At 38.3% G+C, this 24,666-nt stretch overlaps 1 protein-coding gene across 1 annotated transcript in view; it reads right to left on the bottom strand.

Moving 5' to 3' along the window:
• Window positions 1-1,554: 1,554 nt before the first annotated feature.
• Window positions 1,555-24,666, bottom strand: part of LOC136874532 (receptor-type tyrosine-protein phosphatase kappa) — a 381,492-nt gene continuing 358,380 nt past the window's right edge. The window contains exons 23-26 of the mRNA XM_067148168.2: window positions 23,949-24,083; window positions 5,370-5,521; window positions 2,673-2,808; window positions 1,555-1,688 (exon numbers count right to left, since the gene is read on the bottom strand). Coding sequence (XP_067004269.2) covers window positions 1,614-1,688; window positions 2,673-2,808; window positions 5,370-5,521; window positions 23,949-24,083 — 498 coding nt within the window. The 3' untranslated portion in view covers window positions 1,555-1,613. The remainder of the gene's footprint in view (window positions 1,689-2,672; window positions 2,809-5,369; window positions 5,522-23,948; window positions 24,084-24,666) is intronic.

Genomic DNA, 24,666 nt, shown 5'->3' on the forward strand with positions numbered 1-24,666 from the left:
TATACTTAACCACAATGGGACAAAGTAATTTCAGCGAATCTACTAGTTGGTTGAGTTGCTTCAAGGAAAAGTACCAAATCAAAAGTAGATAAATCAAGAAATTTGTATCTCGTGCATGTGTGCAAGAAGAAGAGGTAAAAAAGATAAAGTCTCAAAGAAATTTGTGAAAGCAGCTACAGAACGATTTTTAGATTACACCCCCTCTTCAATATACATTTCAGATCAGAGTGGTTTTGTGTACAAAGTGAAAGTGAAAATGACTATAATTTGTTGGTGAGAAACATACAGAAGCAGTTGCTCAATAATTTGATGCATTCACCCATTCATAAATACTTATGCCTACTGTTAGTATGGCCGGTACTCTTTTCCCGAAATTATTCAATGTAACACAGGAAGCAACTGGAACTTTGATCCGAGAGTTTTCAAAGAAGTGTTTCATGCCAAAAATATAATTGTTAAAGCCACAACATTAGTGAAAATGGGAAAAAAATTATTGTTTTAAAGAAGTCTTCTTCCCATTTGCGGAAGACAAGTGTTTGCTGCTATTAGATTCCTGGACTACTTATAGTGATAAAGGCCGCCTTGAAGATATTCTTCCTGGCAAAAGTACAGAAATTCTCCAGATTTCTTCCGGCACTACAGAGGAAAATACAGCCCTTGGATAAGTTTTCTGCCATTTAACAGACACTATGACGGATTGTGAAGACTTCCAGTTTGATGTTTATCAGAGAAACAGCATATTTAAATTGCAATTCTTGATTCATTTTCAATTTTCTTCCCTAAGGTTTAAGGACATGATTAAAAATTAATCGTTCGCAACCAATTACACAATGGAGAAATTTCCCGAGTTCGAAGCGCCTGCAAAATATTGCCTTCAAACAACTAAGGAAAAATGTGAAGAACAACATGGCCTTAAAGTGCATATTCATTGTGCATGGTGCCAAAAATGTTTGTGATTTTATCGTGTAATTAACACACCATATTTAGGTTTCACATTTGTTCCCTAACATTTAAAGTGACCTTGGTGCATGGTAATCTGCCAGTGTGTTCTCTCTCCCTCCAACACAACTGCAATTCCACTCAGCTATGCTCCGCGAGCAAGATGCAAGTGTTGTCCAGTAGGTATGTTGTCACATGGATTTTGAATCCAGATTTTGACACCTTGCAGTTTGAAATGGCAGCTAAAGCTTTGTATATAGCTATTTTATGGTCTCCTCATCCTCTCACAGAAAATGCATCATCAGTTTCAAAATAACCTTATCGATAGTTCCCTTGTAGGTGATGGTATTCAGAGTGTGACTTGTGCATCTGGACGCTGTGAAAGAATCACTCCTTATCTTGCTGGGTACACCTCATAATAGTGATGAAAACAGTATTTATAGTTTTCTTATGACAGCAAAACCTTTAGTGGTGCTAACTGAAGACCCAACCAGCCTTCAGGCTAATGACTTAACAGACAGAAAAATAAAATCTAATGAACATGAAGTTTTTGAAAATATATTTTGATTTTTTTAATGATATTCACAACTCACTTTCTGAAGAAACTTATAAGAGTTCAGTCAGAGTTTGTTTATTGCAACATGAATATCATCCTTACAACAACTTTACATATTTCATTGAAAGTTTGAATATATTTCGAAGCCTTCTAAATAGGATATAATGGCATCATAGAGAAACTCGAACTGATCCTGAAACAAAGGAATTGGATGACAAAATTTGAACACATGAAGAATTTATACAGGGTGGTCAGAAACAACATGAACTGGGTGTATGAGCATTAGAGAGTTGGTCATTCAGATAGATACAAACACACAGAAGAATTAATCAGACTCGATTAAAATCCCCAACCCGGTGGGGAATCGAACTCAGGACCCTTTGAATCGAAGACCTCAATGCTGACCATTCTGCCAAGGTGTGAGACGTCAAAATAATTTATGAATAAATAATTTGTGCCGTTGTCATTTTATGATCTGCTGAAGTTAGCCAATCAGATCACTTCACAGGCAAATTCAAATGAGCTTTGTGAGGTGGTGTTGCTAAATTTGTGTGTGGCTTAAGACTGGCTTGAAAGCCATGCCGAGAAATGAGCATTAAACACCAACACACCGTGGGTTTCAGCCGGTTCCACCGTAGCGTACTTACTGTGGCACGATCTTGTCACTTTGGAGGTCTGTGTTTAAATCCCCCTCCCCCAGTGAAAGAGTTTCTTTGATTGATGCTCTCAAGCCAGTTTTTAGCCACGTGCTGATTTTACAACACCATCTTGCAAAGCACATTTGAATTCACCTGCGAAGCAATCTGATTGGCTAATTTTAGCAGCATATACAATGACAACGGTGCTAGATATCAAATTATTCTTTTGAAATCATTTATCAGCAAGATTAGACCTCTTACGTTCATATACTTGGTTCATGTTGTTTCCGACCACCCTGTGTAAATTACATACAGATCCCTCATGGATATTATGCCAGATTCTACTATTAAAAGTAAAAGTATTCTATACATTGTAGAGAGGTGAAATGTCTATTAAACTTGGTTTTGGAACAATGTAGTCTAATGTATGTACTGTTATCATACCCAAACATACGGTATATACAAAACCAAATAAGATAAGTAGCAAAAGCTGCTCACCTTATGGGAAGAATATGACTAAGAAAGGGATATAAACATACCTGAGTAGATATGAACTGCCTCCTTGACTGGCAGACTATCTGTACAGCCTGGCGGACATCGCATATCTGTTCCAGCTTCACCTTCTCCACAAGAAATGTTAGGGCAAGAAATAAACCACATGCCTTTGCTCCATCCCTGAGTGAAAGGAGATATACCAACAAGGTTAGAATGATCATTTACTAGCTAAATATACAAATCTAGGGAGGTTACAAATCTAGGGAGAAGGATAAGAACACATGAAAAGATAAACACACTGAAAGAGGAGATGGTCTGGCAAACATGCAATTGCAAGGTTTTCAGTGAGAATGTATAGTGTCATGAAGTTGGTGTCACTATCTAGATTCCTGACTCTTCCTAATAGTGATCCACAGAATATTGGTGGTGCAGCAGTACGTCAAGGAAATTCTGTACCTACTTGTGATTCTCTTTCTGAAGTACTAGCTTCAGAACCCCATATTCCAAAAAAGGATAATGTCTACCCATATTAGCAACAGGTTTCTCTTGAATGCCCTTGTGATGTCACTTTGCTTCCTTGGCTGGCATGATCCCCTGACTTGTTGCCTGTTGAGCTTTTTGGAAAGACATAAAAGGTAACTTCGACCAACACTGAATACAAGGTATTTGGCATGTCGATTTCAATGGCTGTGACATGGTATTTCTCAAGAGCTCCACTCAACTGAAATAATAATATATTTTTCTTCTTATTCTTCTACTGTTTTCTCACAATGGTCACTTATGTTGCACAAGACTTGTTCTCTTAGTGAACTTGACCCTGTTTTACAACTGGATACCCTTCCTGACAGCAACCTATCTGGAGGGAATGTATTCACTATTGCTTATTTCTGTGGTCCAAATACCAAAATTATCACAATGAAATGACAGCTGATGAGTTTCTAAGGGCTCTAAATAAATCTAGGAGAGAGGAGTGGCAGAGAGCTACAGCAGTGATGGACTTCACATACTCTAGCCATAAAGCCTGGAACCTCATAAGAAAACTCGGCAGTGACCCTACCATGAAACACAGGTTTGCAAATGACACCAAACACTACTGCCTGCAGACTGATACATAGGCCTACCTCTAAGGTGAAGATGGATAAGGTACACGCAAGGACTGCTAAGAAACAACTAAGAACAAGAAGATCACAGCTGACATCCCATCCAGAGTATTCCCATGATTTCAGTATGGAAAAGCTGGACAAAGCCTTAACCACGATAAAGGTAAATAAAGCTACTGGTCTGAATTGAATCTACCCTGAATTTTTGAAGGTCACAGGGGCTGGAATAAAACAATGGCTGGTCAACCTCTTCAATGAAATTATACTAACTAGTAAATTACCTTAGGTGTTGAAACAAGCCAAAGTAATTGCATTCTTGAAACCAGGAAAAGAAGGAACTGATGCATCATGTTATTGACCAATTTCACTCCTTAGCATAATCTACAAGATGCTAGAAAAAATAATGAACCATATCCAGGAAACAATTGTAATAGTCATCCCAGTCAAACAAAGGGGTTTCAAAAAGAATCACATTTGTCGTGATTGGGCATTAACACTGACAACAGAGATAGAAGTAGAGTTCCAGAAAAGACTGAAGACCGCTGCAGCTTCTGTTGATCTTACATCAGCCTATGACACAGTCTGGAGGGATGGACTGTTGTTTAAATCATCCTTTGTCAGAAGCTAACTTATTTACTGAACAACATGTTACCCAACCACCATCTTGTTGTATTTCCTGCATGGTGAAAGAAGCAGATGGAGATCTCTAAATAATGGTTTACCTCAAGAATCGATATTAGCTCCCTTTCTTTACAATCTGTACATCAATGACTTGCCAAGAACGGCTTCAAAGAAGACACAGTTTGCAGACAATCTAGCTTTAATTACTCAAAGTACAGATTTTGCATGCTGCGAGGATATACTTCTGGAGGACCTAGCTATCATGTGTGACTATTTCAACAAATCGATATTCCAGGCAAATCCAATTAAAACAGAATGAATAGCATTCCACCTGCATAATATGGAAGCTAATGGAAAGCCACATTACATGTGGTTTATAATGGAAGTGAAGTCTCCCACAACTTCTTCCACAAATACTCGGGAGTCAGCCTTGAGTGATCCTTGTTGTTCAAACAGCATTGCCTGAACCAGTCAAAGAAGCCAAGTACAAGAGTAAGTCTGCTGCATAAACTAGCAGGAAGCAATTGGGATGCAGTTGCAAACACTCTTCACATTCCTTTAATTTCTCTCGTATACTCAGGTGTTGAGTACTGTACCCCTGTATGGGAAAACAGCATGCATTCGACCAAGATTGACATGCAGCTCAATGAAGCCATGGAAGTTGCTACTGGCACAGGATGGTCCACACCTAGTGAGTGGCTCACCAGTTCAGTAGCTGCTTTTCCCAAGTATATGTGTCACTGTGTGAGGGTATTGTCAGTAGGTGTAGGTGTAATTTTATAGGCTAGGAATGGGAAGGACACAGCCATGGCCTTGAGAAAGGTACCAGTACCATTCTGACATTTGCCTGGAGTTGAAACAGGAAACCAAGGAAAACCATTTTGAGGATGGCCAGAGGGGGATTCGAACCCACATGTCCTCTTAAGTACAGAGCTAGCAGCCATAACTGGCCATGCCACAATGGTGTTATGAGCAGCAAGAGCAGTGTAAGATCCTAGACAAAAAGTAAATCAGACTTACAGGCAGGTTACTAGGATAGGTTCTGTGCCACTGTACAGTCTCTCTGCTTCTCTCCACAACATAAGTAAGCTGTTTGGTGAAGTGGGTAAACTTTCTCCGCTGTGCCACTTCTTGAACTTCAGGACTTGGACTGGCTCCTGCTGTGTATGACCCTGGAAAATGTAAGAACACACATAATCGTCACAAAAATATATTTTCTTTGTAATCTAGTGAATATACAGTGACTAGGGATATTCTTTATTTATATGTAGATGGAACAGTGAGACCAACTTACCATATAACCATGTGTAGATAAAGTATACATAAAAGAAATAATGGGACCAAAGGGGAATCTCTCTTGTCCTCACAGAATCCAAAGATGGACATCAACTGATGCTCAGATCTAGGAAAGCATCTTGCTGTAACATAAGATAACTGCGGCCTCCCCCCCTCCCCTCCCCTCCCCCCACCCCCCATCCTCTCGCCTCCCTATCTCCTAACCCCACCATTTACCTCACAGTAGTATCTACTTTTTCAACAGTGGTTATCACCATTCTTATTCTAATCTCCACTGATGAAAAGAGTATCCAACAATTATGAACCGAGGTCAGGTCAGGTACATTCTGCTACCATATGCGACAGTAGACAGTACTACCTGCGACTGTCTGGCCAAGGGTTGGGCCGCTGTTACCAAACCTGACAAACTAAGGGAGAACCAATGGCTATGGGCAGAGGAGTTCACCCTTAGGGGGATTGTTGAAGCCATTGTGAAGGAAATGACACATAAATTCAAGTGGAAGCTGCTGCCTTGCAGATGTGGCAGAGGACTGCTAAAGTCTAAGGGAGATAACCCTGACAGAAAATCTTCTGTAACATTAGGCCTAGCAAGTCAGTTGTAGAGTAACTGCAATCGCTTTCAACACTTATACAAGCCTCAGATGCAAACAAAGAACTTGGAGTAGACAACAGCAACCGCAGACCCATGCCAGGTATGATGGCTTACAGCGTGATGATAGGCCAAGCCTTGCGATTGTGCAACAACCCTGGAGAACAAATAAGAACAATCAATAAACTGGGTTTGACTGGGAAATGTGAGGAGTTAGTGGACAACATGGTGAGAAGGAAAATATAAATCCTAGGACTGAGTGAAACTAAATGGAAAGGTAAAGGGAACAAAGAGTTGAGAAAAAACTATACCCTCTACTGGAATGGTAACAACAGAGAGATGAGAAATGGAGTAGGATTGATATTGTCTAAAGAGTTGGATGGTATTACAGAGATCCAGTACATTATTGAGAGGATTATAAAGGCAACAGTCCACTTTGGGAAAGAGAAGCTGACATTGGTGCAAGTGTATGCCCCTCAGACGGGTTGCAGTCAAGATGAAAAGAACATGTTTCTCGAAGACCTAGAAGAGACCATCAGTGAAGAGAAGGCAATCATCATCAGGGATCTCAATGCACAGCTCGGGACAGACAGGAATGGCTATGAGAAGGTGATGGGATCACATGGCTATGGGAGAAGAAATTCAGAAGGGGAACATCTAGACTTCTGCATAAGAAACTGTTTGGTAGAAAAAACAGTTGGTTCAACAAAAAAGTCAGTCATAGGATTACCCATTACAGCTGGGATGGAAAGAGCAAGATGGTTATTGACTATGGCATTACAGATAAAGAAAAAAGTAGACTTGTGACTGATGTCAAGGTGATTCCAAGTGAGAATCTTAATAGCGACCACCGGTTATTAGTAGCAGATCTGAAAGACATCAATGTACCAAAGAAAACAATCAGCAAATTACCTAAGATTAAGGTGTGGGAACTACAACAGGTTGGAAAAAAGACCGACTATCACGACTGTATAAGAGGACAACTGCCTACAGAAGAAGTGGAGAGTGGCGAGGTAGAGTGGACAAGATTTAAAAACACCTTGATAAAAGAAGCAATAGAGGTTTGTGGGAAGACTTGTGAGAGTAAGGGATAAAGAGACATCCTGCTGGAATGAAAGAGTAAGATCCTCTATAAAGGAAAGGAACATAGCATAAAAAGAATGAGATAGAGAGAAATCCAAGCCAGAACAGGTAAGGGACAAGAGGAAGATCTGAGACCTTGAGCAAGTTTACCGGGACAAGAAATTGAGAGTTAAATGAGTAGTAGAAGAGGAGAAGATAAAGTCCTGGGAGAAATTTACTCAAAAACTGGAGGAAGACAGCAGAGACAATATGAAACTATTGTTCAGGGTGATCAAAAACAAAACGAATTCAGTTGAAACCATGAAAGCAATTGAGGATCCTAATGGAAATCTGGCCAGGAAAGAAGAGGACATCAGAGAGGTTCTGAGGAATCATTTTGATCACCTATTGAACAGGACAGAAGCAGCTCAGAGAACAAAGTAACCAGATGTTGAAACCTGCAAGAGGAACCTCCCATCACATGGAGAGAATTAGAAGCAGCCCTTAAGAAGATGCCACAAGGGAAATCCCCAGGAATCAAAGTCAGCACGGACATGATTAAAGCAGCAGGACTCCAGGGTTTGCAGTGGCTACACAGAGTGCTCAATGCAGTTTGGAAAAATGACAAGTTACCTACTGACTGGAGCAAGGTTGTCATTATCCCCCTGTTTAAGAAAGGAAATCACTGAAAATGCTCCAGCTACCTGGGAATAACACTCCTTTCTCATGGGCTTAAGATTCTTGAGAGAATCTTAGAGAGCAGATTGCAAGTCATCTTAGAGCCACAGTTTGAAGAGCAACAGTATGGCTTCAGGCCTAACAGGTCCACAAGAGACCTAATCTTCAGTGTCTGTATGTTAATGGAAAAATATTGGGAAAAAAGTGAAGATCTGTTTGTGGTTTTCCTTGACATTGAGAAGGCATATGACAGCATTGCAAGAGAGAAGATATGAGAATGCCTGAGAAAATGGAATGTGCCAGAGGGACTGGTGAGGAAAGTTCAGACGCTGTATGAGAACTGTACCAGCTGTGTGCGATTAGGTGACGGACATTCATCCTGGTTCAAGACCGAAAGTGGAATCAGCAAGGCAGTGCACTATCTCCATTATTGTTTATCACCATCATGGATGGAATAATGAAGAACATCAAGAAAACCTCTGGTGAACTAAATGCAATGGCCTTTGTTGATATTGTTATGATCTGGGGAGAAAGTGAGGAACAAGTACAGTCAAGACTCAGTGAATAGAAGGTTAAGTTCCAGGAGTTTAATCTCAAGATAAGCGAACTCTAAACAGTAGTGATGGCAATAAACAGAGAAGGACGAGCAGCGAATATTATGCTAGGAAACCATCCACTAGAAAGTGTGGAAAGCTTTACATATCTTGGCAGTGTAATATCTCGAGATACACTAGTCACAAAGGAGGTGGCAAATAGAGTGCAGAAGAGCTCTCACTTTTACCAGCAAGTACGAACATTCCTCTGGGATCCCAAAGTACCAACAAAATCAAAGCTGCTGATGTTCAATCAGTACTTCATACCAATCTTAACCTATGGTATTGAAACCTGCACCCTAACTAAGAAAGACTCATCAAGATTCCAGGCATCTGAGATGAAGTTCCTTAGCTCCAGAATTCAAAAAACCAAACTGGACAAGTTAAGGAATGATGTGGTTAGGAAGGAAGCTGGGATTGTTACATTGTTGTTAGATCACGTCAGCATGTCCAGACTGAAGTGGTTTGGGCATGTAATGATGATGAAGCCAACAAGGACAGCATATGTTAACTTGGAGAGACATGTGGCAGCGAAATGGATGGTGGGAAGACCAAGAACCCACTGGATGGACATTGTAAAAATGGACATTGCAGATCAGGGAAGGACACTGGAGGACATCATTAACAACAGAATGTATCTCAATAAGACAGAATGGAAGGGGCTCGCCAACAGTATCCGGGAAACTGGAACTGTAAAATGATAATGATGTATTTTTTTATATGTATTTAAATGGCAAGGTGCTATTCTCTATCTGTTTCCTATATTTTGCTGTTGTTAGCTTTCTTACTCTTTAGTTATTTATCACTGAAAGAATGGGGATGATTTGCAGCACTTCAACATTTAACAGATACAGCATATGAAATGAATATCCTACAGAAAAACAAAAATTTGCCATTACACCCTTAGCATTCAAATAAGTTTGGGTGGTTAAATAACTCTACTTGTATTTATTTTTCTCAGAAAAGTGTGGTTGTATTGCTATCTATTCTGTACCAGCCACATTTACTTGAATTATGTTACTTTGTAGTAATTAAAATTTAGTTCAGCTAATACAATGGTTCATGGTGATTAAATAGCAATTCACAAAAAGTCTCTTCAGCAATCTTGGCTATTTTCTCTAATTTGTTAATGCCACAGATATCCCTAATAAGATTGCAATATTTATTTTGACCATCGATACTATAAATTCAGTAATGAAAACATCCTTAGTACAAAGACATGGCAGCATATTCACCATTCTTGCCATGTGAAAGTGAAGTAGGCTATGTATCATCAGGAAGTGGGATAGAGAAATGTTACTGCAGCAGAGCTGAAATTTATGATGTACACAGGATGGTACACAACATGAGACCATAAAGGGAATAAAGTACATAAGAGAGAACTTGTACTGGAATATATAGGAAAATACAAAAAAGAAGTGGACAGATCACATCAGCAGAATATTAATATTGTAAGCACCACCCACATTGAACAGCTTTAATAAATTAATAAATAAGTATATTTTTATGTGATGTCCAGGGAGAAGTTGCTTGTAGCTACATGTAAACAGGCATGCAAATGTCAATCAGTTAACTGTAATAGTGCTTTACTGTTGAGGTATTTCATAAGTGACAAAACTTCCTCGTCATCCTGAACACAGTCAAGCATTTGAGACAAACATTCTGCAGCATTTTGTATCCTCTGCTCCTCAAAAGGCTGTGAATTTCTCCTTTTCAAACAAATATTTCAGTGTTAAGGAAGGCTGGAAATCTATCAAATTCAAGTCAGCATTATTTCAAATACCAAATTAAATATTTCAAAATGTAGAGCAGTAGGTAAGATTATACTATTAACAGCATAACAAACTTAATAACCTAGAAATTGCTACAATATTATACTGGATTGAAGGCAACACGATTATTCCCGGTCGTACCACAACATTGGAATGAAGAAACTGACTCAGAAGAGTTTGTGCTTATGAGCACTTATTTTACTGACAGGATGAGAGCACCGCTGTGCTCATGAGTATCAGGTTGAGAATGCCTGGCCTACAGAATGAGTTCCTAAGCAGATGCTATGTTATGAGCCCAGAGGAAGTTGATCTGTTGGATGCCCAGCAAATATGGATCAAGACAGTTAGAGGTAAATTATTTCCATAAGATCTCTGGCTATTGTTAACTGGAAAGCTGGGTGTAAGTGAAAATCTCGAGTTTAGCACACCTTAATATGCTGATCAGTGCTTACCATCCAAACTTCTCCAGCAGCCTAATATAGACTCCAGACTTCTTGGAATACTGTAATACAAATCTTTATCGAGAATTTCTGCCAATACTCCTATTTAATTTAATTATTCTTAGTCCTCCTATGCTGCAGGGTCACTTATGTGGCTTCTTCTCTTCCACTTCATCTGGTCATGAACATGATCCTCTACCAGATCCTGCTCTTTCAGATCTATGATTATGTCTCTCCATCTCATTATTGGTCTATCTCTTTACCATTTTTTAATGGTGCCATCTTAATCTTTCTTCACATATAGACAATCTGAATTGAGACTCACAAAATTTGTGCTGACACTTGACACTCACAAGTTATCCTTCACCTCATCGTTCTTCAATTGATCACTTGACTAAATAGACACTCCTTGACTCCTTCCTAGCATCCTTATTCCTGTGACCTCTAGTTTCCTTTCCAGTGCTTTAATCATATGAACCATTTCTAGTTCTCATATATGTACAGTGCGCTTTTGAGGCTTGGTGGCTTCATCTTATCATGTAACACACCAGATGTCATTATCCATCTGTTCCAAACGGAATTAATTATTTTGTTCATTTCTGTTCCAGTGTCTCCATCATTTTGTACAACTGATTATGAGTACAAATTATTTGCTGTTGGTAGGATTTTTTCTGGAAGATGTACCTGCCCTGGGTTTTCTTTCATAACACATAAATTATATTTTGATCTCACTAATTCTCATATACTTCCACTCTAGTGCTTGTCTCCAACTTTGTAGGGTGGCTACTACTTCATTGCATGATTCAGCACACGGCATCAGACTGTCTCTAGCAGTGGCGTTTACTGAGGGCTACCGAGGCTCTCGGTGAAGCCCCCAACCTCAAATGAGAACGAGGAAATCTAAAGTACATTATAATGTAAGCATCTGACACGTTCCATTTACAAAACTTGAAAGCAATGAGACAAACCATCGCACGTATTTCTGAGAGCAAGGCATCATAGACAGATCTTGCAGCCCAGGCTCTGCATCCCTGTCCCCTCCACCCACCTCATGCAGCTCGTTGCTGTATGTCCTATAGGTGCGGGGATGGAGGGGATAGCTATGCTAGGCTTTGCTGCATCAGATCGCCACTGCTAATAACCATGCGTTCCTCATCATATATACTTCCTTACCATAGATAACCGAGCGCTGGTATTTCACTCCCGTTTACTTCGACATAGTGGTTATAGGAGGAATATAGTTTTCTTTTTATATGTAGATTTGCTAACATGAAATGCAATCTTTCAGGTTTAGTGTTCTCTTTTCATGGTTGGAATCAAACTCGTCATCATGGATCGGATACCATCGCCCATCTCCTGAGGAAGCTAATAAGCTAGTGAACACTGGGTACAATCATTGGTAATGCTATAAACTTCAAAAATTTAATGATGATGATGATTATAATAATAATAATAATAATAATAATAATAATAATAATAATAATAATAATAATAATGCATGGCATCTGTATAGGCTTGGTGGTGACCTAATGAGGATGAAATGAACGGTGAAGATGTCTATCCGTTTAGTCACAAAGCCGGACTTTTGCTAAGGACTTTAATTTTCTAAACCTTAGGTTACCATCTTCACTGATCTGGTGTTGAGTATTGACAGTAGCAGACACCAGAGCAGTAGCTTGTGAAGCAGCCTTGACAACACAGCAGGCATCTCCATTAGCTATTGGCAGCAGCTCAAAATGCTTAAAAGGCTTGACGTCCACAAAACCAACCATTGAAAAGGGGTAACCTAAGTTTAGTGGTAGCCCACGTCTTGATCCCAGCATACGCCACTGGTCTGCATACATCATTGTCCAGGAAACCCTTTTCCATATTTCTATTCTATTTACCTATCTTCAGTTTATTATCCATGGCCACAGAAGTATAAAATAAACTTTTCTGCTAAAGCTCAGCTCATGCTCAGTATCATACTCTCAAAACTACTTCTTGCCAGGCATAGCGATTGCTAGTGGCTGTGGAACTGTCATCACTTCAGTTTTGTGTCAGAAATATATCTGGTAATAGACAGAATGATAGGATATATTTTGAGACATCCTGGACTTGTTCAGTTAGGTTTTTTGGGAAGTGTAGGCAATAAGAACACTATGGGTAGACAGAACTAGAGTAGATGTAGGATATAGTAGTTACGCAGAAATAAAAAGGTTAGCAAGGATTGGGTGGAATGGAGAGGTACTGGACTGATGACCCAAACAACACCTCATAAATACTTTTATTGAATTGTGCACTAAGTGATGAAGAATGGAATGAAATGATTGATTGTATATATGGGCTATAACTCAATGAAAAAGAAATTGAATAAATGACCCTACACTTACAAGAAATAAGAACAGTCATAGATGAAGACAAGAACTTGCAGTGAGTCGTCTTCATCATCATCATCATCATCATCATCATCATCATCATCATTTCTCTTCATCCAGCTGTAGCCGGCTAGGGGCAAATATTGTTCCTCTCCATTTTCTTCGCTCTTTCCACCACTCCTCCTCCAACACTGTGTCCCAGTGTTGGATTGTGTCCTTCCATCTGAATCGTGGTCGTCCACGGCCTTTCCTTCCTTGCATTTGCAGTTCCATCACCTTTTTTGGCATTCTTTCATCACTCATTCACTTTATGTGCCCAAACCATCTTAGTTGACTCTTCTCTATTCTATCATTCATTTTGTCCACTCCAAATTCTTCCTGGATTTTCTCATTCCTTATTTTGTCGCTTCCACTCTTCTGTATCATACTCCTCAAGAACTTTATTTTGGCTGCCTGTATTCGATTCTTATCCTTCTTCATCATTGTTCAAGTTTCAGCACTGTATGTTGTTATGGGTACATAATACATCTTGTACATACCATAGTTTTCTTTGCTTCCATTGGCACATCTTTGTCCCATTAACATGTCTCTTACACTATGCTAGAAACAGCTCCCAGCTTGAATCCTCTTACTAATCTCAGCATTAAGTCGAGCGTTCTCCATTAATTCACTCCCCAGGTATTTGAACGTCTCCACTACTTCCATGGGCTTGTCTGCAAGTCTAATCTGACCTTTCCCTTCTTTCTCCCCTTTAGTCATAACAAGAGTTTTACTCTTTTCTAAACTTATTTACAATCTACATTCTTCAATCTTCCCATTCTTCACATCCAACTGTTCTTGAATCTTCATGTTCTCTTCTTCCCAAATCACAATATCATCTGCAAATAACATGATGTTCATTTCTCTTCCTCCATATGTTGCTTTTGCTGTTCTCATGATGTCATCCATTACTATTGTAAACAGGATTGGTGATAGAACACTTCCCTGTCTCAGCCCACTTGTGATTTTGAACCATCTTGTCCTGCCAATTTGTGTCTGTATGCAACTACAACATTCCTTATACATTGCCATGATCATTTTTATTAATCCCTGTCCAGTTCCTTTTTGCACCAGACTTTCCCAAACTTTAGTCCTGGGAACATTGTCATATGCCTTTTCATTGTCAATGAATGTCATCACCATATCATTCCCATACTCCCAATGCTTTTCCATTAGTTGTCGCATAATGAAAATGGACTCTACTGTTGACCTTCCACTAACTGAAACCAAACTGATTTTCCTGTATCTGATTTTCAACCCTCAACCCTATCCTACTTTCCCGTATTTTCTCCATCAACTTAGCAACATGGGATATCAGAGTAATTCCCCTGTAGTTCTTCAATACTTTCTTATCGCCTTTCTTAAAAATTGGGATGCTTATTCCTTTTGCCAATCCTCAGGGACCTCCTTATTCTCCCAGACAATCCTGAGAACTTGATATGTCCACTGCAGGCCTACAGCTCCAGCTGCCTTCATCATCTCCACCAAAATTTCATCCATTCCAGCAGTTTTTCCATTCTTCATCTTTCTTACTGCCATTTCAATTTCATTCATTGTAATTTCCTATCCATTTTTTCATCAACTAATTGCCTTTCCTGGTTGTCCATTGCATGACTGTCATTAGTTCTCATGTGTAGCAACTTCTGAAAATACTCTCTCCATCTATTTCTTATTTCTTCTGGCTTTATTAATACTATGCTGCCTTCATCCTTCACAAATCTGGTGTTTACTTGTTCTCTCTTTTTGTTTCTTAAGATACCAAACAGTAATTTCTTGTTGCCCTGCATATCATCTCTCAATTATTGTGTGAATAAGGCCCAGCTTTTCCTCTTTTCTTCCTCCACTACTTTCTTGGTCAAATTCTTTGCGTCCACATATTTTCTTCCACTTTCTTCAGTCTTAGATGTTTTCCATGCTTGCCATGCCGTTTTCTTTTCTTTCACTTTAATCTTTGCCCTATCATTCCACCAGTATGTCTCTTTGTCTTTCACATTTCCTGATGTTCTACCACATACCTTTTCTGCACATCCAACCAGTGCTTCCTTGAATCTTTTCCATTCATCTTCAACATTCCCCATCTACATCCTGGGTACCAAGGGTATTATTTCCCTTTGAAATTCTTCTTGTATGCTTTTCTCCTTCAACTTCAATACTTTAATTGTTTTCTCTCTTCTTAATGGGTTTTTTCAATCTTTCCCACTTTCAGTTTTGCTAGGCTAGTACTGAGAACTTCACTGCTTATTGATGTAATACGATATCTGGTGGCGTTTTTTGGAATTTTTTCAGTTATTTGAATAGTGTTGCTATATGAATCCTAGTTCTCTATGGTGGTGGTCTCTAAAGGGAATGCGTATACTCACTACAGTGTAAAAGTTTGGCACACCGTTACCCTGTAGTTTACAGCCTAGTGTTACAATTGCCGCCAATGTGGATAGTTGTTTGAGCTTTTTGCAACTGTAAATATTTTTTGTTTTTGTAAATATAACTGTGAATATATTTTTCACAACTGCTTGAGAAATATTTTACTGTTAAAAACAATGGGAGGTGTTGATATATCTTCATTTCTACTTGTTACACCGGTTCAGGACATCAACTTATACCATAGAAACACCAGCTTCCTCACACACATCCTTTTATTACAAGCTATTGACTACAACTGAGCATCACACACCCCAAGCAGTACAAACATTCAAAGAACAAGGCAAGCGAAGATAAACCACACGATTAAATTTACCGGAGTTAACAACACATAACCTCAATGTTGTTTTCCTTAAGATATATACAAGATATGATACATGGCATTTTATTTTTATGAGAAAACCCCAACATTCCAACACTCCCCCCTTTTCTCAAAAAAAATAACATACTACACTTCAATCAATTATCCTCTCATAGCAAACCTATAAGCTTATACAAACTCTTAAGCTTGTTGCCAGATAAATTCTTTGTGAACAAGTCTGCAGCGTTTCTCTCTGATGCTACATATACAAACTCAATGAACCCCTTTTCTCCTAGCTCTCTAGATACTTGGTATGTGATGTCAATATGTTTTGACCTTTCACTCACAATACCGCTTTTACTCAATTTAATTGCTGCTGCATTGTCAGCAAAAACTTTACAAGGTATATCCATTAACCTTTTCAGCCCTAGCTCTGATAGCAAATCTTTCATCTAAGTTACTTCTCGAGATACCTCTGCCATTGGCATGTATTCAGCATCCATGGTAGATCTAGCAATACAACTCTGTTTCTTACTATACCATGATACTGCTCCCCCTGCCACTGTGATTACATACCCACTCACTGATCTTCTAGACTCAGTATCTCCTCCCCAATCTGCATCACAGAACACTTGTACTGACTCCTCACAATTTTTGAAACACAACTTTAAACCTCCAGTACCACACAGATATCTCATGATTTGTTTCAAGTCTTTCTAATCTTTATTCTTAGGTTTTTGACAATTTAGACTAACTTTACTTACCGCAGATGCAATGTCAGGTCTAGTATTATTTGACAAATATAGTAAACTTCCTACTGCACTGTGATAAATGGTACAATCAAATTCCTGCTCATCATTTTCAGCTGCTGAATACCCACTTGGTAAAATAGTCTTACTCGGTTTACAGTAAAAATCAGCAAGTAATTTGTCAATGTACAAACTTTGACTCGACATAACCCCTTCTTTTGTCTGTTCTATTTTTATTGACAGTAAGTTTGTTGCTTTCCCTAGATCTTTAATCTCTAACTCATCAGCCAACCTTATTTTAACCAACTTAACGACCTTTTTTTTCACCTATTACAAGTATGTCGTCGACATACAAGCCAATAATACAACACTCCTTTACATACACACATGGTTCTTTGACACATTTCTTAAAATCTAGTCTTCTAATTATAGCATCAACACAAGCATTCCAGTCTTTACTCGAATTAGGCAGTCCATAGATCCTTTTCTTCAATTTACATACACAGTTTTGGACATCCTTTTCTACGAACAATGTATACAGTACAACTGATTTCACTGTTTAAGTAAGCACTAGTTACATCTAGATGTTCTACCGTCCAACCTTTACATACTGCAATACCTATTATAACGCATGACTCTCCTCTGGGATCTAACTTCCTGCTGTCTGCCCTCACAGCCCATGCTTGACATCCAAATACTTTCAATCCACCTATTTCTTCTTGATCCAACTTCCTATTGAACCACAGTTCATACGGTATCTGAAAATTTATTGCTGAGAATGGGCACCTATTTCTTAAGTACACTGCAGTCATTACCACTTCTCCCCAGAATTCTTACCCTGACTGGATCAGACATCTAACAGTATCAAACATCTATTCTGCCTTTCTGCTAATCCATTTTGTTGTGGAGTGTACGGTACAGACCTCCTATGAGTAATACCAAATTTTTGCTATTGTGCTTGAAACCTGCTACATGTATACTCTGTACCATTGTCAGATTGCACTACCTTAATTCCTACACCATGTAACTTTTCTGCCTTTGCCTGATACCTATTAAACACCTCCAACACTTCATCCTTATTTTTCACACATACAGCCACATTAAATCTGGAGTATTCATCAATCGTAGTTACAACATATTGAACTTTCCCAAGTGATGGTGGACTAATTTTTCCAATTACATCAGTGTGCACAACATCAAGTGGGTTTTCTGCCATACACTCACAAGACTTAGGTACTCCCTTGTTACTTAGTTTCCCCTGAATGCATACAGAACAAGTATTAAGATCACTACTTCTTTTCAATCCTAACATAGGCAATTTAAACAATGCTTCAGAATGTGCATGTCCATATCTCTCATTCCACAACCTAACCTCCCCAACACTTCTGAATGCTACATTGTTATTACATTCTTGATCTATCATTTGGTCACAGTCATTCACAATATCATTTCTCCCCTCTATTTGTACTACATACACATCATTCCTCCTGTTTGCAACAAACAATGTTTCATCTCCATTCTTATCTACAACCACTGCTTTCTCACCTGCAAATCCTACTTTGAAACCTTTGCTGGTTAACTTACCAACTGATATTAAATTTGCACCTAAGTTTGGTACATACAACACATCCGTAAATGTAAATGTCCAGCCTGTTGACACTTTTACTTTGACCTTACCTCATCATCATCATCATCATTTCCCGGGTAGGGGCAAATATGGTTCCTCTCCACTTTCTTCGGTCTTTCCACCACTCCTCCTCCAACACTGTGTCCCAGTCCAGGTTTCTTTCTATAATGCTGCGTTGGATGGTATCCTTCCATCTCAATCGTGGTCGTCCACGGCCTCTCCTTCCTTGGATTTGCATTTCCATCACCTTTTTTTGGCATTCTTTCGTCGCTCATTCGCTTTATGTGCCCAAACCATCTTAGTCAGCTCTTCTCTATTCTATCGTTCATTTTTTCCACTCCAATTTCTTCCCGGATTTTCTCATTCCTTATTTTGTCTCTTCTGCTCTTCTGTATCATACTCCTCAAGAACTTCATTTCGGCTGCCTGTATTCGACTCTCATCCTTCTTTGTCATTGTCCAAGTTTCTGCTCCGTAAGTTGTTATGGGTACGTAATACATCTTGTACATAGTATCCTTTGCTTATCTTTGTCCCATAACATGTTTCTTACACTATGATAGAAACAACTTCCAGCTTGAATCCTTTTACTAATCTCAGCATCCAGTCGAGCATTCTCCATTAATTCACTCCCCAGGTATTTAAACATTTCCACTACTTCCAGGGGCTTTTCTGCAAGTCTAATCTGACCTTTCCCTTCTTTCTCCCCTCTAGTCATAACAAGAGTTTTACTCTTTTCTACACTTATTTTCAATCCATATTCTTCGATCTTCCCATTCACCACATTCAACAGTTCTTGAACCTTCCTGTCGTCTTCTCCCCAAATCACAATATCATCTGCAAATAACATCATGTTCATTTTTCTTCCTCCATATGCTGCTTTTGCTGTTCTCATGATGTCATCCATTACTATTGTAAACAGGATTGGTGATAGAACACTTCCCTGTCTCAGCCCACTAGTTATTTTGAACCAACTTGTCCTGCCAAATTGTGTTTGCACGCAACTACAACATTCCTTATACAATGCCATGATCATCTTTATTAATCCCTGTCCAATTCCTTTTTGCACCAGACTGTCCCAAACTTTCGTCCTGGGGACACTGTCATATGCCTTTTCATTGTCAATGAATGTCATCACCATATCATTCCCGAACTCCCAATGCTTTTCCATTAGTTGTCTCATAATGAAAATGGGCTCTATTGTTGACCTTCCACTTCTGAAACCAAACTGATTTTCCTGTATCTGATTCTCAACCCTCAATCTTATTCTACTTTCCAGTATCCTTTCCATTATCTTAGCAACATGGGATATTAGAGTAATTCCCCTGTAGTTCTTCAAAACTTTCTTATCACCTTTCTTGAAAATTGGGATGATTATTCCTTTTTGCCAATCCTCAGGGACCTCCTTATTCTCCCAGACATTCCTGAGAACCCGATATGTCCACTGCAGGCCTACAGCTCCAGCTGCCTTTATCATCTCAACTGAAATTTCATCAATTCCAGCAGTTTTTCCATTCTTCATCTTTCTTACTGCCATTTCAATTTCATTCATTGTAATTTCTTTATCCATTTCTTCATCAACTAATTGCCTTTCCTGGTCGTCCATTGAATGACTGTCATCCGTTCTTATGTTCAGCAGCTTCTGAAAATACTCTCTCCATCTGTTTCTTATTTCTTCTGGCTTTGTTAAAATTATGCCACCTTCATCCTTCACAAATCTAGTGTTTACTTGATCTCTCTTTTTGTTTCTTAAGATACCATACAGTAATTTCTTGCTGCCCTGCGTATCATCTCTCAATTTCTGTGTGAATAAAGCCCAGCTTTTCCTCTTTTCTTCCTCCACTACTTTCTTGGTCAAATTCTTTGCCTCGACATATTTTCTTCTACTTTCTTCAGTCTTAGATGTTTTCGATGCTTTCCGTGCCATTTTCTTTTCCTTCACTTTAATCTTTACCCTATCATTCCACCAGTGTGTTTCTTTGTCTTTCACATTTCCTGATGTTCTACCACACACCTTTTCTGCACATCCAACCAGTGCTTCCTTAAATCTTTTCCATTCCTCTTCAACATTCCCCACCTCTGTCCTGGGTACCAAGGGTATTATTTCCCTTTGAAATTCTTCTTGTATGCTTTTCTCCTTCAACTTCCATACTTTAATTCTTTTCTCTCTTCTTAACTGGGGTTTTTCAATCTTTCCAATTTTCAATTTTCCTATCACAACTCTATGATCTCCGCCAAAGGCTTCTTAAGGCATGGCTGTTACATCTACAAGGTTCTTCCGGTGTTCTTTCTCTATGATTATATAATCAATCATGGTCTTTGTTCGTCTGTCTCCCCAACCATATCTTGTAATCTTCTGACTGTTCTTCTTCCTAAACCAGGTGTTTCCAACAATCATTTGATTCCTCATGCAAAAATCCACCAACAACTCGCCTTCTGGATTTACATTTCCATATCCAAAGGGCCCTATACCTCTAATATCCAGCTCACTGTTATCCCTTACTTCTACATTCCCGGTTACATTTGTTAACATGTCTATAAATATCTCCTTTGTTGGACACATATGATGGGACACACCTGAATCAAACAGCCAATCTCTAATTTTCTCAGTTCCTACAGAAGCTACCATGCTCATTGCTTTATCTACTACATGTATAATTTCTGAGCTTACCACTTTTCCACTTGCATTCACTGATTTACTCTCTTGCGATGATTCGTCACTCTTCATTGTTGGACATACTTTTGAATAATGTCCTAACTTACCACAATTGAAGCACTTTTGGGTACTGCGACAATATTTAGATACACGTCCCTGTTTACCGCAATTGTAGCAACTATATTTTCTTCGTCCCACATCTTCTTCCTTGATATCTCGCTTCTGTTGAACAACCATGGCTTGAGCTTCATCCTCCTCACGTTTTCCAGTGTTGCAAGGCTTTCCTCCATTTTGCTGAAATTTCCTTCTGCTTTCCTCCGTGAGTTATCTCGCCTTCACCTTTGAGATGGTCAGTTTCAAGTGATGAAAATCACTTTTTGTCCGTATTTAAAGTTACGTAAAATATATAGGAAAATATTTAAAATTTATTTCCACCTATTCAATACAATATAAGACGTTGACATTTAAATCAAAACATTTTTCAAATGTGAGACATGTTTCGCTTCTTACTGTGAGGCATCTTCAGTCACTAATCAAAACTTTATTACTTTTGTCAGACAACATTTCAAACATTCTACAGCTATTATAAAAATGTTCATAAAACAACTAAGAATCTAATATAATGATGAACAATGTGTAGTACACTTGATGAATAGGATGACATTAGATGGTACAGTAGTACGGATGATGGCTTGAAGCCTTAGTCAATATTAGGTTTTAAATACATAGTGGAAAGCATATAAAATCATTTCAATTAAGATATATAGTACATTTAAATGATATTAAAATAGTAGGTTCTTAGATGGTACACTTAAAAATGGAGGTATCATAAGTGACAGTCGATGGCTTAAAGCCGTAGTCAGTAGGTAAAATAACATGTTAATATACACATATGAAAAAGATTACATTAATGAATATAAAATGTAAAATGTAAAGGAAAAACATTCCAAATGTTGGGTAATTGTTATTGATGCCAGCGTATATTTGCCCTTAATGTTTAATGGTCAACAGTTCATAGTTCATAGTTATTTATAGATGGGTTCAGCGAGATTGTGCTGTCAAGTAGTTTATAGTTGGCTTAAATTTATTTTGATTCATCTGAGTAAGTTTGTAGAGATGATGAGCTGTTATTCTCTATGTGGGTGAGATTTTAACACAAAGGTTGAATGGCTGTTTTCTTAACAGATTGACAATATATTTTCAAAATGTTGATATTGGAAATTTTTATATTATTGACGAATGTTGTGGGAGTTTAATGGGGCTGTTGAAATAATGTTGTTGATTGGTTGGTTCTATGGCGTTGCTGGCCCATTTGACTTGTTGCGTGAATCGTTGTCAAGATACTAACGGTCTGACCACTTGACAACGATTCACGCAACAAGTCAGGCCACTCCCACAAAGTGAATCAAAGAAGCGTAAACTTCTCAGGCAATGCTACGTGTGCAAACACACTACCCGATCAGGACAGAAGAAGAAAGAAACAAGCTACAAGTGTTCTACTTGTGAGGTCGCTCTCTATATACATCGTTGCTTTGAACCACCTTTGAACAATATCATACACCGGGGGCTACTTTGGGACTGGTTTGAGGGTTTTTCTGGATTACTGAAAAGTCTTAGCATATGAAATGGACAGATGCAAGTGATTTTGATAGATTTAACCTTCCTCTTTTTTAAATATGAAGCACATTTTATTCTGTGACCGTTCCTTGCCGAGTGATCCCCCCCTGACTTTGTCCTAATTTTACCCCATAGATTGGGGTAACTTTGGGACAAATCACTTTTCAGACTGAAACAAATGGAAAAAAAATAACTGTCCCAATGTTTGATTAGTAACACTTTATTTAGACCAGTATTGCCTTCACTACAGTGATGTGAAGTAATAGTAACATAAAAATTATGGAAAAATTAAAAGATTAAACACATTAAAGAAATTGACAAACCAACGAGTAACCTCAATAAAGGCTTCATATAAAGCAAATGAACAAACATATAATCATAAAAAATCCTGCAAATTAGCAAAAATAAAATATCATCCGATAAAATTCAGTCCTTCACATACTTCCCAATTCCTTAACATAAAAAACACCTCGACGACCAACTTGCTTGGGTAGGCTGATTATTTGGATGACATTCTCTGAAGGATATTCTAGAAGATCTTCTTTCTGGGGCCACTTCCACTTGTTTCCAGATTTTGCCATGGAGGAGATCATGATTCCCTTCATAATTGTTTTTGTGATCCGTCCCGGATACAGTTCACCTTCTTATGTAAAATGTACATACCTCCCCTCATCCAGATGTTCGGTTTGATCCTCGTGGGGCACGACCAAGAGGCTTAATGAAGACTTATCAGCACCTTTGAGCCCATCTTCGTCCTCGACATCCAAGATCATGCTGTCATCTAATTCTGCATAAGGTACAGGAGACGAGCTCTCATCAGTGCAACTTGTCAAAATTGGCACCACAGTAAAAAAAAGGCTGCTGTTTAGCACAGGTTGTTCACAGAGATTCCGGATATGGTCGATAGATGGCAGCAAGGAACAAAGCTTCGAAAGACCTCAGAAGCAACACGCTGTCTCACAAGCGGTGAACACGGGATATCTAAAACCACATAGTAGTGTCGCTGTCCCAATTTTACCCCACCAGTCCCAAAGTAGCCCCAGTTTACGGCATTAAAAAAAAGTTTTTTTCTGTGTTTTCTCGATCCAAAATGTGTTTTCATGTCTCTCAAAGTTGTGATAAATAAGTTTATTGTAATTTTTAAAAAAATTCTTACTCCCCAGAGGTTGCTTACCGGTCAAATAGGTACTCGGATGCGGCCGTCATTACTGCACAGCAAATGCCATGCACACTTGTCAAAGAGTTAAGAGAGACCTGCGTGATTAGACTTACTAATAAATTTGACAAAAACATATTCAGGGGAAACAATTTTAGCACTCTAGCTTCTGTTAAGCTTGTTAGAAGCAAACAAAAGATATTTGAAAGGAATGTTAAACTCATAACTTTATTATATAAGTAACCATCTTACCTTCAAACTTATGTCTGAAATTTGGAGGTGATGTAGGCTCCAGTACTCATGTTCAGTCATCTTAGTTTGCTGTACCTCAATGACAGGCAGAGGGTAAATTCCCCTTTCTTCAGGTGGAAGAAATTCCACAACACTCTGTAGAAATATCCCATTAAATAATAAGTTGTTCAGTTTATATTAGGTTAGGTTACAAGGTGGTCACTACATAATCCTGCACTGTGACCAGTTAAATCTAAAATCTATTGTGCCCCCCCCTCAGCATACAAAGTCAGTAAAGCATCAGATTTTGTCATAGAGAAAGAGATTGAGTTTCAAAATTAATGGCATTTAAAAATAAAATTTTCATTCAGAATTTGTGTGAGACATAACTAAAGAATTTGAATTACTTTATTTCATAAAGAAAATTTTTGAAATTAAAAATGAGGAACACACAAATGTTTAGAGGAAAGAAAGAAAGAAAGAAAGAAAGAAAGAAAGAAAGAAAGAAAGAAAGAAAGAAAGAGCAAATAAATAAATAAATAAATAAATAAATAAATAAATAAATAAATAAATAAATAAATAAATAAATAAATAAATAAATAAATAAATAAATAAATAAATAAATAAATAATCAACCTACCAATCAATCAATCAATCAATCAATCAATCAATCAATCAATGACCACTGATCTGCATTTAGGGCAGTTGCCCGAGTGGCAGATTCCCTATTAGTTGTTTA

This window comes from Anabrus simplex, chromosome 5 (assembly GCF_040414725.1).
Source record: "Anabrus simplex isolate iqAnaSimp1 chromosome 5, ASM4041472v1, whole genome shotgun sequence".
Lineage (NCBI taxonomy): Eukaryota > Metazoa > Arthropoda > Insecta > Orthoptera > Tettigoniidae > Anabrus > Anabrus simplex.